General features: G+C 46.4%; 1 protein-coding gene across 1 annotated transcript in view; it reads right to left on the reverse strand.

The window, feature by feature from the left end:
* DNAH9 (dynein axonemal heavy chain 9) overlaps window positions 1-17,054 on the reverse strand; it is a 300,193-nt gene that overhangs the window by 178,998 nt on the left and 104,141 nt on the right. The window contains exons 27-28 of the mRNA XM_079903920.1: window positions 14,096-14,252; window positions 7,652-7,756 (exon numbers count right to left, since the gene is read on the reverse strand). Of these exons, the coding sequence (XP_079760046.1) occupies window positions 7,652-7,756; window positions 14,096-14,252 (262 nt within the window). The remainder of the gene's footprint in view (window positions 1-7,651; window positions 7,757-14,095; window positions 14,253-17,054) is intronic.

A 17,054-nucleotide genomic window follows, 5' to 3' on the forward strand; every position in this document is an offset into this window, starting at 1 on the left:
CAAAGGGAGGCTGGGCCAGATCCCCAGGGGCTATGCGTGCCTTTCTAAAGAGATTAGACTTTTCCTTAAACGTGGTCTGGAGCCGGAGGGGATTTAATAAGCTGAAGGTGGACCTAGTTAGATCTAGATTCTAGATCATCCTTATAGCAGTGGAAGGAGAGACAGAAATGAACATCTGGTGCTTTGGAAAAGCGTGTGTGATAATGATCAGCAAAAGAAGAAGGGAAGACAAAAGGGGCTCACTTGTCCAGCCAGGCCTGGAATGTCTCTGAGTATTTCTAGCCTCTCAGGGCTCTTGAGAGCAAAGTCGGGAAGCTGGGGCCGGGGCAAAGGTTTGAATGAGGCTCCATGCCTATCAGCTGTGATCGGGGTGTTTAGAATTGTCAGGGGTTCCGTGGAGTTGGGCTGCAGGGATATGTGTGTGTGCGTTGTGTGTGTGTGAGTGAGAGGGACAGAGTCAGAGACAGAAAGACAGAGAGAGAGAAGCACAGAGAAAAACAGCTGGAGTGTATATAAGAGAGAAGGAGAGAGGAACAGTTGGATCTTAAACAAGAGAGAGACAGAGAGACAGCTGGACCACGTACCAGAGAGAGATAGAGACAGAGAGAGACAGAGATACAGAGAAGGAGAGGGAGGGAGAGAGAGAGAGCTGGACCATAAACAAAAGAAAGAGACAGACAGACAGAGACAGAGAGAATTAAAGCTGGAACACTTATAAAAGAGAGACAGAAACAGAGAGACAGCTGGACCAGAGAGACAGCCACACAGCCAGACAGAGACAGAGACAGAGAAGGAGAGAGAGAGGAAGAGAGCCTGAAGGCCGCTGGGCCATCCACCGCGGGCGAGGCTCTCTCCAGTGCCTGGAAGGGCGGCACTGCCAGAGCGCCTGGCGGGTCCACAGTTGCGATTCCGCTGCTTTCCCAAGTGAAAGTCTGATGACAGAATGCGTCTGAGCGCACAGCAGTTAGCTGGAGGCTGAAACGTCCTTGCCGCGCACAGCATGTCAGTGCGGCCTGGCAGAGGCAGCCTCCAGCACCCAGCACGCTGGCCGAACAGCTTGGGCTCTGCTGGTTCCCGTGGCACTCGTAGCACTGCTGGGCCATGGGGCCTCTCGCCACCCTCATCACCCCGCGAGGCCTACGAGTGGGGAAGGCTGGGGTCTCTCCTTCTGCCCCGGTCCTGCCACCTGTAAAATACACAGAGCTCTCTCCTTGTGGCGGAGTAGGGAAGGGACTTTCATTACTACTTGCAAATGGCTCTGACACCTTTGGGCTAAGGCCAGAGCCCGGGACCCTTTCTGCCACTCGCTCTGACTCAGCACTCTCTCCTGCGCCCCGAGGCCCAGACACCTCACGCTCAGTGAGAATCTGTGAGGCACTGTAGGACTTGCAGCATCTGTGCTTTTGTGTAAAATTCTGCGGGGGCTCTTGAGGGAGAGTGTTGGACAGACTTGAGGAGGCAGATAAGGCTGGAGCCTCACTGCTGAGAGCAGCCTCTGATGGCCCGGCTCACGGAGGACAGGAGGCCGTCTGCCTGGCATTTCCTTGCTGCCTTAAAAGCAGCTGAGGTCCACAGAACAAGCCACTGGACTGTAACGGTGCCCAGGGTCCAGGGGGCCTGGTAAAGTCCGGAGGTCCTTCAGGAGGCGGTGGGGTGGGGGGAGGGTAGAAGCAGGTGAACCGGGATCATACGGATTAAACTGCAGCCCAGCCAGGTGGAGGTGCACACACAGGTAGGTACGGACTGTATCTAAGGTGCCAGGTACACTCCTCACTCGTGGGGGTCTGTTTCCCCACTAGAGACTCATCACTTTTGCCATGGGGAACAATAGCGGAATAATAACTGTCATTTACTGAGCCCTTGATATGTACCAGGCGCTCTTCTGAGAATTTTATATGAATTAACCCATTCAGTCCTTTCAACAGCTGTATGAGATGGGTGGATCCTCATTTCATAGATGGGGAAACTGAGGCTGAAGGCAGTGAAGACTGTGCTACAGTCTTGGAAGATGCAGGCATTAAGGGAGGCATGAGGGAACTCTATACTATTTTGCAACTTTTCTGTAATTGGTTTTCTATGATTTCCTACAATTCTAAAATAAATTCAAAATAAAAAGTTAAAAGAAAAATGAAACTTGCCAGATGTCTAACAGTTAGTAAGCGGGGCAACCTGCGTTAAAATCGGGCAGTCTGGGGCCAAAGCATATACTTTTAGCCACTTCCCCACACGGCCTTCTACTAGTAGGAACACTGCCAGCCACACACAGCTCCTCATCTAATATATACCATTTCAGAGAAATTTGTTTTGCTCTGAAAATAATCATGCTTGTTACAATTTAGAGACATAGGTTTCCATGAAATAAAAAAGGTGCTTTCTCCACCCATTAAGGAAACAAGCAAAAATGGAGATGTATGTAGAAACCAGTGTCCTCTACTGGGGGTGATTTTGCACCTGCCCTCCCCAGGGGACATTTGGCCACATACGGAGACATGTTTGTTGTCACAACTAGGGGGGAGGTTGCTGCTTGCGTCTAGTGGGTAGAGGCCAGGGATGTAGCTAAACATCCTGAAACGCACAAGACAGATCCTTGCAACAAAGAATTTTCAGGCCCAAGACAGCCTTAGTGCCTAAGTTGAGAAAACCATGATCTGGACCAAACATTTTACCAATGAGGAAACTGAGGCCAAGAAGATATAAGTGACTTTTCCACAATTCCACACCTGTGTCCCTGGGTCCTACCAAATTCGCATGCACATTCTTGGCCCCAGCCCAGACTGACCAAATCAGAAATTCTGGTGGTGTGGTCCAACAAAGCATCTTTTAATAAGCCCTCCGGGTGATTCTGATGCATGCTGAAGTCCAAGAACCACTGCAGTCCAGTCAGTTCTTCGATTTCTACTCGTACTTGCTTCTGCCCAGGTGTCTCCATTCACACCTGCAGACTGACCCCCCTCCACCTCTCAAGGAGCCTGAGTTCTCCGATCCTTCTGCCCCACCTGCCATGGAGAGGACATGTCCCTGCAGCCCACTCACCTGGACCAGCCAGGCTTGATCCTGTGGGTCTTGGTGTGAACCCAAGCTCCACGGTCCTCAAGCATTTTCTCTTTACTTCACAGTCTCCCTCTCAACTCTGGTTCTCAATGTTTGCTGAACATGAGAACCATGCAGGAAGGTATTTTTTGAACTTTGATGCCTAGGTCCTGCCCCAGACCAATGAAATCAAAATCTTTGGGGTGGAGACTGTGCATTTGTGCACTGCTATTTTTCAGAACTGCCAGGTAATTCTAACGTGCAACCAGGGTGGAGAATACCGCACCCAGGGCAGCTTGTCTCCAACTTCATGGTGCCTATGACCCACTGGGCGTCTTGTGAAAACGCAGATTCTGTTACAGCAGGTCTGTGGTGGGTTTGAGAGTCTGCGTTTCTAATAGGTGCCCAGGGGATGCTGATGCTGCTGGTCCGCCGCTGGAGCAGCACGGGGCTAGCTGCCACCACCCGACCCAGCAACCTCCACTGTCCATTCTCAGGAGTGGCCTTGCCCCAGGACCACAACGCCCCATTCCAATTCATGACCCTCCACTGCCTCTTGACTAGATGGGCTCACTTTCTTTCAGTTTCTACAGGCTTTAACTGCACCTCTTGAATGGAACTTCCTTCCTGCCTTATATTTTAGATGCATGTGTAGGTCTTACTTCTCTATATTGCAGCCCAGCTCTGACATCAAATGATCAGTCCTGCTATCTACACAAGCCACGTGTGCTTGTCTGACCACAGTGGCTTGACTGGATATCTTAAGAATGACATCTTTCCCTCCAAAGACTGGAAGTTGGTGATCACAGACGGTTCTGCCCCTATACCCTCCCACCCAGGTAGGGCCTTGCATCAGACACAATGGTGAAGAATCAAAGTCATCCCATCTTACCCGCAGGTGATAAATTTTAAGGAGGTCATCGGCTAGCCCTAGGCTATGCTCCTCCTCTCAGCTTTTTCTCCACATCCCTCTATGTTGCCCCCCTACATTCTAGGGAAGTGGCCCATTCATTCTGTGGTCCCCTGGGGTCATTCTCTTCTCCAGCCTTTGCCCCCAAATGCCATGCATTATTAAAATCCTGCCTGGCTCACTCCATGCTTCTCTCTGCAGTGGCAGATTAGAGTCTGCTGCCTTCAGGAAGTACAAACCACTCATCACTTTTAACATTTAGAAAAATATTTCTATGTTTTTACCTTAGACCTTAAACTCCTATATAAAGGGTGTTACATGGGAGTTCCCTTGGCTCTGAGAGGCTACCATTTGTTCAGCTCCTTGAGTACTTGGAACACTGCTATGATGGGCTCCCGAGTCTCTGCTAGCTGCTCTGCTGCTTCTAGCCACTTGCTGCCCCAGCCCAGCCCACTGCCAGGGCTCGTACCTGTGGAAGGGACAAAGTGGCAGGGATGCCTGACCAGGCAGCGTGGAGGGGGACCAGGGGCTGGAGGTACAGAGTAGTGGCACATGTCCCCTGGCCCAGATAACCCAAGGCCTAGGGAGCTGATTGCAATAGTAGTGGCAAAATTCCCCCCAAAAGTATGTAGTAACTTATACATTCTAAAAATAACAGAGTAATTGTTCTTGGAATTGCCACAGTTTTCCCAATTGGATATGCAATTCTGCTTGACCAATCTGACAAAGACATGAAAATTTCCACCTCCAAGAATACCGAGGCATGCTCACTTTTGTAGAAGTTACTGGGAAGAGGGGCACAGACATGTGAGGAGAGGAAAGGAGGAGAGGCAGGAGAGGAGGGGTAAGGCGGGTAGAACTGTCACAGCTGGTGCAGCTTCTGCACCAATATGCCAGCCTGGATTGCAGCGTGAACAGTTAGTGCAATTTTCTCCTTGGATGGGTCTATGATTTTAAATGGTACTAGCTCAGATTTTGCCCAGGTTGTTGTCAGACCACTTTCTTAAGAATGTTTCCTATGATGTATTCCTAGACGAGAGTGTGGAAGCATCAGGGAATTCCAGATTGAATTTATTTCATTTAATTCCAGAAGCAAAAGGGAATTAATCTTGAACTCATCACTGACCTTGTGTTTGGCAATTTCAAAATACTGTAAGGCAAATCCACAGCATCTGTCTACTATGCACTGGGGACAGTGGCTGTTGGGCACTGCCTCATCGGTTAGGACACTGTTAAGTTTGTTAAGATAGCCAGAGCCTGGCCGGCTGAGAAGGAGTGAACAGTGCAGGGGAGACTGCTGAGACCAGGGAGTAGACCCTTCTTCCCTGTGCTGTGTTCCAGCCTTCTACTTTTCTTCAACCCATTTCCTGCAGGGTTCAGGTAATAATGATAGTAATGATGAACATCACCCCCACCCCCACCATCATCATCATCGTGGTCATCACCATCATCAACACCACCACCATTACCACCATCACCATGGTCATCACCATCAGCATCAGAATCACCACCACCACCACCATCAACATCACCACCACCATTACCACCACCATCACCATCACCATCATAACAGAGACTAACATTTATTGTGTGCCTACTATGTGTAGGGCTTTGTTTTAAGTGCTTTACATATGTTAACTCAATAATTACTACAACTGCATCTAGTAGGTATTAGTATTATTAACTCCCTTTACAAATGTGGAACTTGAGACATGGACTTGCCCAAGGCCACACAGCTAGTAAAGTGGCAGAACCAGAACTGAACACTGGCAGTGTGGTTTCAGAGCTTACACACATAACCACTTCTCCCCTGCCTTGTCTGGCAAACTCCACTCTACAAGAACCTGCTTCTTTTAAAAGCCGAATTTCATGTGGAACTTGTTTATACCTCTGGAGCCCAAGAAGAGGTCTCTGCTGACCTTGTTGTGGCTCCCACCTTTTGCTCTTCCCCTGGGCTCCTTGTGGGGACACATGGAGACAGCCCGTCAGCAACCACAGGCACTGGGTGCTGCATCGGGACACCACAGGTGTGACTATTCATGATGAATGGTCCTGGGTTTAAGTGAGGCAGTAAGAGCAGCACAGCCTAGCTGATGAGAACAAGAAGTGCTCTCCAGAAGCTGTGGGAGGAAGCCAGGAAAGGGGGCAGAAAATCATAAAAGCAAAGATGAAAGAGGTGGACATAAAGATGGGTAGAAATAATTATGGGTTATCGATCCCAATAGACACTGTGGCAAGAAGCTTATGCTTCCCTCTTGATTTTCAGAACCGTTCTAGGCCTAGAATTAGTACTTCAAGAAAGGTTCATTTTCTTTTACTCTACATCTTATATCACAAAACTCAGTCTTTACAGAAGCATCATTCCTGGTTCCAAGTTGTGAGGTGACTACTTGGAGGTGAATGCAGTCAGTGGACGTGTTTTCTTTGTTCAGCTCAGGTTTTGTTTTTGATTAAATAAATTGCCAACTTTTAGAAATCTAGAGATTCTTAATAAAAATCTGGACTCTCAGCTTCTCCTTAAAATGTAAAAGATCTGGCAACACCGGCCTCATATTCTCACGAGGCAGAGGTGTGCTGGTAAACGTGTAACAACCAGCTCTCCTGGGAAAAACAAATGCCCCTGTAGGATTTGCCCATTTCCGTGGCAGCCAACGTCAGGCTGCCAGTGTGACGGCACAATCAGCTCTTGTGAACCAAGCCAGTCAAAGGTTTTCAGCTGAGAGGGTGTTCAGGCAGCTCTGTGACTTACTTCTTCTACCTACTCCTACTGAATCAAACAACCCTAAGGAAAGGGAAGACCCCGTATCACTCCTGGCAACAAGAGAAGAACCTACATTTCTGCAACTTTCAGGAGCTTCACCAAGAAACAATGCAGACAAGCATGAGCAAGTTGGTACAAAGCAGACTTTCAGCAAAGGTTTGTTCACTTTTTTCTACCCCCGCTCTTTCTGCTGCTCCCACTGTCTATGGGATCCTTACCCCAATCCAAATCCTCTCCATCTTTTCAAGGCCTGGCTTCAAGATAACAGAAATCAAATCACATCTAGAACATTGAAGAGTGTCTCAAGAACTCAAGATTTTTGAAGTTAGGAATAGTGTCCTATTCAACTGGGGACCCTTCACACTAGCCTTGAGCACAGCACTGACTACGCTGTAGGTGTTTAGTAAGCGCTTCCTGGATGACCTGAAAGACAAGTGCCATGCTTAGGGGAAATCTAACCAAAAACTGACTTTCTTCATCCAACAACACTCATGCTGCTCCCTCACTTTGTCCATAATTAGGTGAGCGAGGCTGAGGGAGGTGGGGCGCCTGGCTAGGATGCTCAGCAAGGAAATGGATGAGCTGAATTTCAAGTCCTGGTCTGACAACTTCCCAAGTCTGTGCCTCTTCTAAGGAGCTGGGCTCTGCCATCTTTTTGGATCCTTTCCTACCCTATGAAGCAGGTGCATGGATGTTCTTTCTTCCTGTTTCACAGAGGAGGAAATGGAAAATCATGGCCAGTAAATGGATCCATCTTGGTACGGACCAGCACAATACCCATAACCCTGCACCCAGGCCTGATTTTAGCAGGTGGAAGAAAGGTCAGGAAATGCAACAGGGGAAAGGGTAGAGGCAAGGGGATGAGGAGAGGGTAAAAGCAAGAGGATGTACAAGTCCTCAGTGCTTGGCACGAAGACCACAGCGCTCCCATCAAGTTCTGGCCCCCATACCTGCACAGCCACCACTGACAAGACCTCCACGGAGATTCGATTAAACTCATCAAAACAGCCCCAGGCACCGGTCTGAGCAAGGCCCTTGTAGATGTTGCCGCAAGACTGCAACAAAATATACAAAGATTAAATTACTATCTGCTGGGCTTACTGTTACGCATCTAAGTAATCTTCCATCCCCTTTATCGTAGAACTTCCAGTTCCCTAAAGACCACTGGTTAGAAACTCGTATTAAAATTTCAAGGACAATTAAAATTTTGATGGCTTTGGGTGCCAACATAAGTCATGGGATCAAACAGAACCTTTTCAAGACACTTTGACCAAAATCCCTTTAAAATGTCATCAGGCTTGTATTGATTCTGTAGCTTTCAAAATCCCAGGAAACGAATAGAGTATTATATTTCTTGCACCATACAAACAAAAATCCTTCCACTCAGCCTTCGGCATGTGCTGATGAAAAAGTTTATGTCTGTCTCTTTGAATTCATGCAAAATACTCAGGTTTCCCAGAGTGATGGGAAGCTGGAGATGTGGGTGGGAAGGGATAACCTCTTTTGGAAATAAACTACAGGTAAATCTTTTTAAATGAGAGTAAGGGGATAATTCCAGATGGGAGATGGTATATCTGCCCTAAAAGTGAAAACCACTCTGGCCATTCAGTGTGAACTAGTAAACCATGGAGCCATATAAAGGGAGAGACGGCTGGGAGACACTCAAGGCCATTGGCAAGGAAACATCACTGATGTGCTCAGAACATGCAAATAGTCGAAAAGTCCATTCATTTACTCAGTGGGCAGTTTTTGACTATCTGCTCCATGCATAGCTCACGTGCTAGACCCAGAGAGGCTCAGTCCCTCTAAGAGCTTCTAGTTAGGTTGTGGAGATAAGGCATACAAATAAAACAGGTAAATTGCTACATGAGCAGTGGTTCCAATGGATAAATATAGATCACAAATGTTATGCAGTTCAGAGAGGGGTGGGTCAAAGTGCTCTAGATGGACCCGTTTTGCCAAAGAAGTGAATTTCACATAGTACTACAACAGCACTTTCCAAAGTTTATTTCATGGAATGCCAAAGCTGGGAGATGCTCCTCGAAGACAAGACTCTCTGGTAAATCAAGTTTGGAAAACACTGCTTTCTATAACCCACTTTGGTCAATTTACAATGTATAAGGGCATTTTAAGGGCCCTGAGAAGTCAGGCAAAATTAAATTAGTTCAACTTTGTTATATGGCTAGGATTTTTTTTTTTTCTCATGTGACCCTTGATTTTCTCAGAACGCATTCTGGCAAACATTAGCGTAGTGGAAGGAACACAAGAACAGAACCAGAAGATCTGGAGTATTGATATCTCACAGAAGTACATGGTATCTTCAGAACATACATTGGAATCATGGCTTAATAAGATACCAGTGTCTGTGCAGGCATAGCAGAAGGATAAGGTCTTTCCAGGAGGAGGAAGGATTATGGACAAAGGATGAGCAAAGTCATGGTATGTACAGAGAAAAATAAAGGTGTCATTTTGGCATGAAAGTTGATTTAATAAAGAGGGTCATGGTTCTGAAAAGGCTTGAATTATTATAAGAGATCTTTGGAGGTTTGGAGCAGAGAAAAACATGATTAAATCAGTATTTTAGGAGACCCAGTCTAACATCACATAAGCTAGGTTAGATGCGGGGCAGACTTTGAAAACAGAGGGAAGAAGCAACCCCACCTTTTACTAAGCTCCTTGAATTAAGTGATTTCTCTATTCATGCAACAAATCTACTCTGAGTCTGTGCTATGTGCTAGGGGTTGTCCTAGGTCATGAGGATTCAGCCCTGAACAAGGGAGAATTGACCCGATCCTCAGGGTTTTGGATCCTAACGGGGAAAACAGACAACGAACACTAAACTATCAGTAGTGGTAAGTCCCAATGGAGTCTTAACATGAGGGTAATGTGGCTATTTATTTATTCATTCTGTTTTATTGAAATGTAATGGACATGTAGCTATTTCAGATTGAGAAGTCACAGTCTCCCTGAGGAGGTGACATAAGTTCTAGGCATTGTGTTTGTGTGCTCAAAAAAATTCTGCAGGTGGATATTGCTAGTATTATATTCATGAGTGTGTGTGTGTGTATACATATGTATATATACACGTATATATAATAAAACATAATATATATTTTATATTTCATTTATATGACATGCTTATATTCCCGAACTTCTGCTTAGTATTTGTGACATGTGACAAGTTGCCATATATACATGACATTTGACAGGTTGCCACACACACACACACATATATATGTAAAATAATAAAACAACCTGTCTGGGGCTTCCCTGGTGGCGCAGTGGTTGAGAGTCCGCCTGCCGATGCAGGGGACACGGGTTCGTGCCCCGGTCTGGGAGGATCCCATATGCCGCACGGAGCGGCTGGGCCCGTGAGCCAAGGCCGCTGAGCCTGTGTGTCCGGAGCCTGTGCTCCGCAACAGGAGAGGCCACAACAGTGAGAGGCCCGCGTACCGCAAAAGGAAAAACAAACAAACAAACAAACAAGAAACAACCTGTCAACTATCACATATACACACATTACATATATGTATATCACATACACACATTATATATATATCGCCACCTGTCAAAGGTTATAAACACTAAGTCAGAGTTTTGAGAATCAAAATCCATGCTTCTCTAGCTAACAGTGGTTTTAAAACATTTTAAAGCTGTGGATACCTTTCATCAAATGGAAATCCAATACATAAAACAGAAGAAAGTAGAGTTTCCATAGGGGGATAATCGTCACCCCACACTTTACCCCCAAGGGCCTGAGCAGAACCCAGGACTCCATGTGGCCCCGTTTTTTGACAGGAAACAATTAAGATGTCACCACAACAGCACAATGGTACCATTAGCTGGGCTGGGCTGGGCTGTTGCCTTGCCATAAGACGGTGAGTTTCTGGGACAGCATAAGGGCTCTCAGAATAAGGTTGAAGGCCTGGAAGCGAGAGCATTGCTGAAGGAAGAATAAACATTGCTGACTGATTGGAATGATGGAAGGAAGGACAGGAAACAATTAAGATTCCTTAAGATGTCCACCCTGGCCTACGGGGAAAAATAAGATGATTAGTATTGATGCGATGAGGAACCTGGCCGGAAGGAAACAGGGAGTCAGCAGGAACTGTCTGAGAAGAGTATTGACCGAATATGAGAGAAGGGCATCCAAACGGAGGCCGCTACTGCCTAGTTAAAGACACTACCAGAACTTGGGTTAAGCTGGAAAACAGATTCAGGAGTCATCCGTATAAAAGTAAAACTTGAAGTGATGAAAGGGGGTCAAAAATGAGATCAAGAAGGCAAGATCAGTTAGAATTGTGGAAGGATAATGTTTCAGAAGCGTAGAGAGCAGGGTTTCTCAAGGAGTGGGAGTTCTATAGTATTGATGCCATGGAGAAGTCACAGAATTCCAGATACTTTCAGATTCAAAGTCATTTGATGTTTCAGCAATAGCCTCTCCAGATTGAGGTCCAGGGGGAAAGTATTGCTGCTATAATATGAAGAATGTCTTAGCACTAAAACAGCAACCATTTCCAGAGAAAGTGGCTAGTTTTATGGGTTTTCCAACCAGCACTAGTAGAGTAAAGCAAACCCTAACCCTAACCCTTTCCCCCAAGCCTCCACACAGTTCTTGAGTCCACCCTGTTACCCAACGCCTCCCTACAGAATTCCTGAGGCAGAGGGGATTGTGAGGGTCCTTGACAAAACCCAAACTCTCCTCTTTCCTCCTCCTCTGTTTCACCACCGACCCATGCCCTCCCCCTGTTCACTAAGTATCATTTAATTTTTTCAAGCCTCTCAATCTTTCTTTTCCGTTTCTGCTACCCCATCATCTGGCTTCTCTGCTTCTCTGGTTTGAACGACTGCAATGTTCTTCCTAAAAATGTTCCTCCCCCCACTTCCAGTTTCTTCCTGTCTCCCTTCATCTGGCTGCCCAGGGAGTCTTCCTTAAAGACCGTTTGTCTTCATCACGCTCCTGCTTCAGTCCTGCAGCCTGCAGCGTTTCTGGGGCCTGACACCTCAAGGTCAGAGCTTCCCAGTGGTCTTGTGTTCCTCCTCTCCCTGCTCAACCCCATCTCCCAGCCTCCCCTGTTCCCCGAGCCACTCGAATGGACTCCACCATGGTTCCATGTTTGTTTCTAGCTTGTTCTCTGGAGATACTGACACAGAATGGGCTGCTGTGAGTGACGCTGGTGAAGGCTCTTTCTGACCTTCACTCCTTTCCTCTCCTCACCCCAGACAAACCCTGTGAAGAGAGCTCAGGGTGAAGTCAGCACAGGGAGCAGGGGAAGGACAGCAACTGCACAAAGAACTCGGTCCTGTTTTTGAAGCTGATGTTTTAGTGGGTGGGGTTGAGTTAAAATGTCGCACGCCCTGTTTGGTGCTCATCCAAACCTTAACAACCTTAAACAACCTCAGCTCTCACCTCCTCCACGATGTCTTTTCTGACCAGTGCACTTGGTGGCTCTCCCACAGCTCTGGAGCATTCCAGGGATTAGAGTTCGTAGAACACGCATTAGCACTCAGGGTAACGCTGTCTGCTATCTCCCGTAATTATTTCATATATCGTTCCTGTCTCTCCTAATGGACTGGGTTATGCTCACCCTATCTATCTATCTATCTATCTATCTATCTAACTATCTATCTGCCATTCGTCTATTCTCTCTCTCTCTCATCTGTCTGTCATCTACCTATGTATCTTTATTTTCTTTCTTTCTTCCTTCCTCCTTTCCTTCCTTCCTTCCTTCCTACCCATCTATCTCTTATATGTCTATCTATCTATCTATCATCTATCATTTATCTATCTATTTATATCTATCTATCATTCATCTATTATCTCTCTCATCTCTGTCATCTGTTGACCTATGTTTTCTTTCTTTCCTTTTTTCCTTCCTTCTTTCTTCCTTTCTTTTTCTTTCTTTCTCTCTTTCTTTATCATCTATCTATCTACCCACCTATCTATCTCTGATATCCTCCCATGATTCCCAACAGATGCTGAGCAATGGTGATGCTCAATAAATTAAGTTGATTGCTGGTGTGTACTCTGAGATAAAAATAATTCTGAATAGCTGGACAACAAAGGGAAGAGGAGGTTTGCAAACTGCTTACTTATTGAGGCTGTTTGGTTACAAAGGATGTTTGGTGTCTAGGAAGGGATCACCTTACCTTTGCTGTATCTCACTACAGCTATGCCTACTGTTCTTGCTCTGATCTTGTCTGTACTAGATGCACATGACTGAAGCTTTGCACAGTTCAGACAAATTAAGGGCAGACTCCTCCTTTCACCCTGTACTCTTAGAGGAATTGGTGGGGTCAGGGTTCAGTAATAAGTTGTTTTTTTTTTTTTTTTTGCGTTACGCTGGCCTTTCACTGTTGTGGCCTCTCCCGTTGCGGAGCACAGGCTCCAGACGTGCAGGCTCAGCGGCCATGGCTCACGGGCCCAGCCGCTCCGTGGAATGTGGGATCTTCCCGGACCGGGGCACGAACCCGTGTCCCCTGCATCAGCAGGCAGACTCTCAACCACTGTGCCACCAGGGAAGCCCCTAAATTTATTTTTAAATTAAATTTATTTTACAGGCAATATATCACATCATATATACATATAAATATTTGATCTATTTAGTGCAAATGTTTTCTTTTTCCACTCTAAATTTATTTACCTGCTATTCTATTTTCAAAAGGGAACTTAAGGTAGTTTACAAAAATACATACAATAAAACAAAATAGAAATGAGACAGTGAGACAATCTGTTATTATGCTTTTTTCAAAAAAAAAGAATCTGAATAAGGTCTAGTTGTGAGCAGAATGTTGCTAGCAGAGAAGTGACCTAATGGGCCTCTTGTCTCTTTTTCATTTCTCTATGACACAGAGCCCGGAATACATTAAAAAATGTAAAAATGATGAGTGCCTGGATGAAGAACATTACCCTTGCACTTGTCTTTGTGTACCTCTTGCTAAGAATAGAGGTTACTCTAGTATGTCTTCGGAAGCCAAACCTAGAATATTTTGCCCTTGTAGAAATTCTGGGGAAATGCCCACTTTTACACAAGAGCACATCTATGACTTTTATGTGAAGATTTTTATATCAGCCACTTATGAGCCTTTCTGTGGTTCTGGGTCAAATAATGAATTTAGGCCTTTGGATATATGTTCAGCTTCTCCATTTTATAGATGACGAAAGGAAGACCCCAGAGGTGAAGTCATCTCTCTGTGGTTGCCAAGCTCATCAGTGGAAGTGGATTCCACGGTGCTAAAGTTTACAGGGAGGTCCACAAGCTCCTGAGGGCAAGGGTCCTCAGGCCTCCAGTGAAGGAGCAGGGACGTCCCTGTCTGGGCCTCTGAGCTGGACCAGGGTGGCGAGGATGAAGCCGTGGCCCAGCTCCTAGTCCCCCCCGAGGCTGGGCCTGTACCTTGTAGTCCATCTGCTCGGAGCAGTTAAACACGTAGACCATGATGCCCAGCGCTCGGCCCAGGTCCTTGGTAGTCTCTGTCTTGCCTGTGCCTGCAGGTCCTGCTGGAGCCCCGCTCATGGTCAGGTGCAGAGACTGGGTGAGGGTGATGTAGCACCTGCCAAACACAGGAGGGTGGAGGTCACTCTCAGTGCCACAGGTGGCCCCACAAATAGCTCTGGCCCTGCTGGGTCCTAGTGAGATAGAGCTGAGGTTCAAGGCCGTGAGAGACTTGGCACAGCTTCTGAGAAGGAAAGCCCAGAGCCCCCGCTCTGGTCCCCTCTGCACTGTGGGTGGAACTTTCTAAAGGATCATCTGATCATGATGCTCCCCCGCTGAAGGGCACCAGGGGCTCTCAGCCCGGCCCTTCCTGACCTTGCCCCCGCTTACTTCTCTAGCTCATTTCTCATTGGTTCCTTCCCCCCACCCCCAGTATGTTTAAGTCCATTCATGAAGAGCTATTTTCACTTGCCCATTGCTATGGTCTGAACACTTGTGTCCCCACTAAATTCATATGTTGAAATCCTAACCCCCAAAGACTGTGGTGTTAGGAGGTGAGGCCTTTGGGAGGTGGCGAGGTCATGAAGGTGGAGCCCTCATGACTGGGCTCAGTGCCTTATTAAGGTAGAGCGGTCCTTGCCCCTTCTACCATGTGAAAACACCATGAGAAGGCACCAGCTGTGGGCCAGAAAAAGGGCCCTCACAAGAGCACGACTAGGCTGGCACCTTGATCTTGGACTTCCCAGCGTCCAAAACTATTGAGGTCAAGTCCCCCGAAAACTGAGTTCCTCTACCGAGTTAATGATTAACCTCTTTACCCAAAACATTATTCCTTTTCTCGTCCAACACCTGTTCCCCTCAAGATTGAGGGGTATCAAAGGGGGATTGAAACTGCATACAAGCCCCTGTGCCCCTGTCCTTTAAGATAACAGCCTTTTGCTTTAGTCTCCCAGGCCTCCCCTGAGTCTCCAAAGGCTGGCTCAAGAGTTAATGATTAGGAAATGCGAAGATGGAGAAACAAAGAATACCTGTTGGACCGGGAAACTGGTACAGTTTAGACTCTAGACGAGCCCCACAGCAGGTCCCGAACACCCAGGCCCCTGAAAGCTACAGATACAGGCCCGACACACCCCCCAAGCTGTTCTCACCGGAAGCAGACCCCACCAGGTGAAAATTGCCAACCGCCAGCACTTAGAGCCCAGACCGGTTGAAACCAGATGATTGGTGATACTCGAAACTTCACATTGATGCCAACCAATTCGCGAATAGGACAAGCCAACCAGGCTCCTTGCAGCCCCCTCCCTCACTCTCACGCTGCCTTTAAAACCTTTGTCTCCTAACCGGCAACTTGGAGATGGTCTTAGGACACTAGTCCACCATCTTCCCACGTTGCTGGGCTCCTGAATAAAGCAACTTTTCCTTTTCCACCAACACTTGTCTCTCGAATTGGCCTGTCGAGCGGCGAGCAGCTGAACTTGGGTTCCGTACCGGCCTTGTCCAGTTACACCGTGAGAAATACATTTCTGTTGTTTATAAGCCACCTAGTGTTATAGCTGACTGAACAGACTAAGGTGCCAGACACAGTAGGACTGTGCTTGTCCCTCTCTCCTCCCCCATCCAGCTCCTGACCGTTCCTAGAGTCTACCTGGATCAGGTTCTGCTTAGCTGATGGTTCCTGGGGCTCATTTTTGCTATGACTTCACCCGCAAGTATTCCCTGAGCCCTCAACAATGGGGTGAGCGAGCAGAGTAGCTCAGCTGAGCTCCCACTCCACTGCGCTCCACTGTGACTCCCAACTATATATGTCATACACCTCTTCCACATATATCCTCATAAGAAGATGACAAAATGTGCCTTTGGATAATAAGCCCATAAAAAGATGCTCAAAATCATTGATCATTAGGGAAATGCAAATTAAACTCACAGTGAGATACCATGACACACCCACTAGGAGGGCTACAATCAAAAAGACAGAGAATAACAAGTGCTGGTGAGGATGTGAGAAAACTGGAAACCTCATGCATTGCTGGTGGGAATGTTAAATGGTACAGCTACTTAGGAAGACAGCTTGACAGTTTCTTAAAAAGTAAAGTTTACCATATGATTCATCAATTCCCCTTCTAGGAATTACCCAAGGATAATATGAACATATGTTCACACAAAGACTTATGCAGGAATGTTCAAAGCAGCAATATCCATAACGCTAAGAAACTGGAAACAACCCAAATGTCCATCAACTGTGAATGGAATAACAAAATGTGATATATCCATGCAATGGAATACTATTTAGCAGTATAATGGAATGAAGTACTGATACACGTTACAACATGGATGAAGCTGAAAAACATTATGCTAAGTGAAGGAAGTCAGATACAAAAGATCTCATATTATTTCATTTATGAAATGTCTGGAAAACACAGAGATAGACAGAAGATCAGTGGCTGCCTAGGAAGGGAGGTGAGGCTGAGTTCGGACTGAAAACAGGGTGACGGCAATGTTCTAAAACTAGATTGTGGTAATGGCTGCACAAGTCTAAGAATTTACTAAAAATCATCGATTTGTACATTTGTAATGGGTGAACTTTAAGACATGTAAATTATATCTCAATAAAGCTTTTAAAACCGTGCCATTGACCTTTTTAATACTTAGAGAATCAGTACAGAGGCTTTCAACTTGCAGGCTAGATGGGGAGGGGACATCTGAGGGGTCCTCTGAAATGCACTCTCTTTGGTTCTGAATCTGATGCTAGAGTTGACCAGAAACTCTGAGTTAACACCTTTCTTGCCAGATGGTGACTGCATCCTCACTGCAACCAAAATTGTTTTGAAAAGACTTGGAGTTCCTGAACTCTCCTTTAATTAAGTGTGAAATTCCCATAGCTACCTCAGCCTTTGAAGATGAAACCCAGGAAGGTAGTTTC

The sequence above is a fragment of the Stenella coeruleoalba genome (genome assembly GCF_951394435.1).
Source record: "Stenella coeruleoalba genome assembly, chromosome: 19".
Lineage (NCBI taxonomy): Eukaryota > Metazoa > Chordata > Mammalia > Artiodactyla > Delphinidae > Stenella > Stenella coeruleoalba.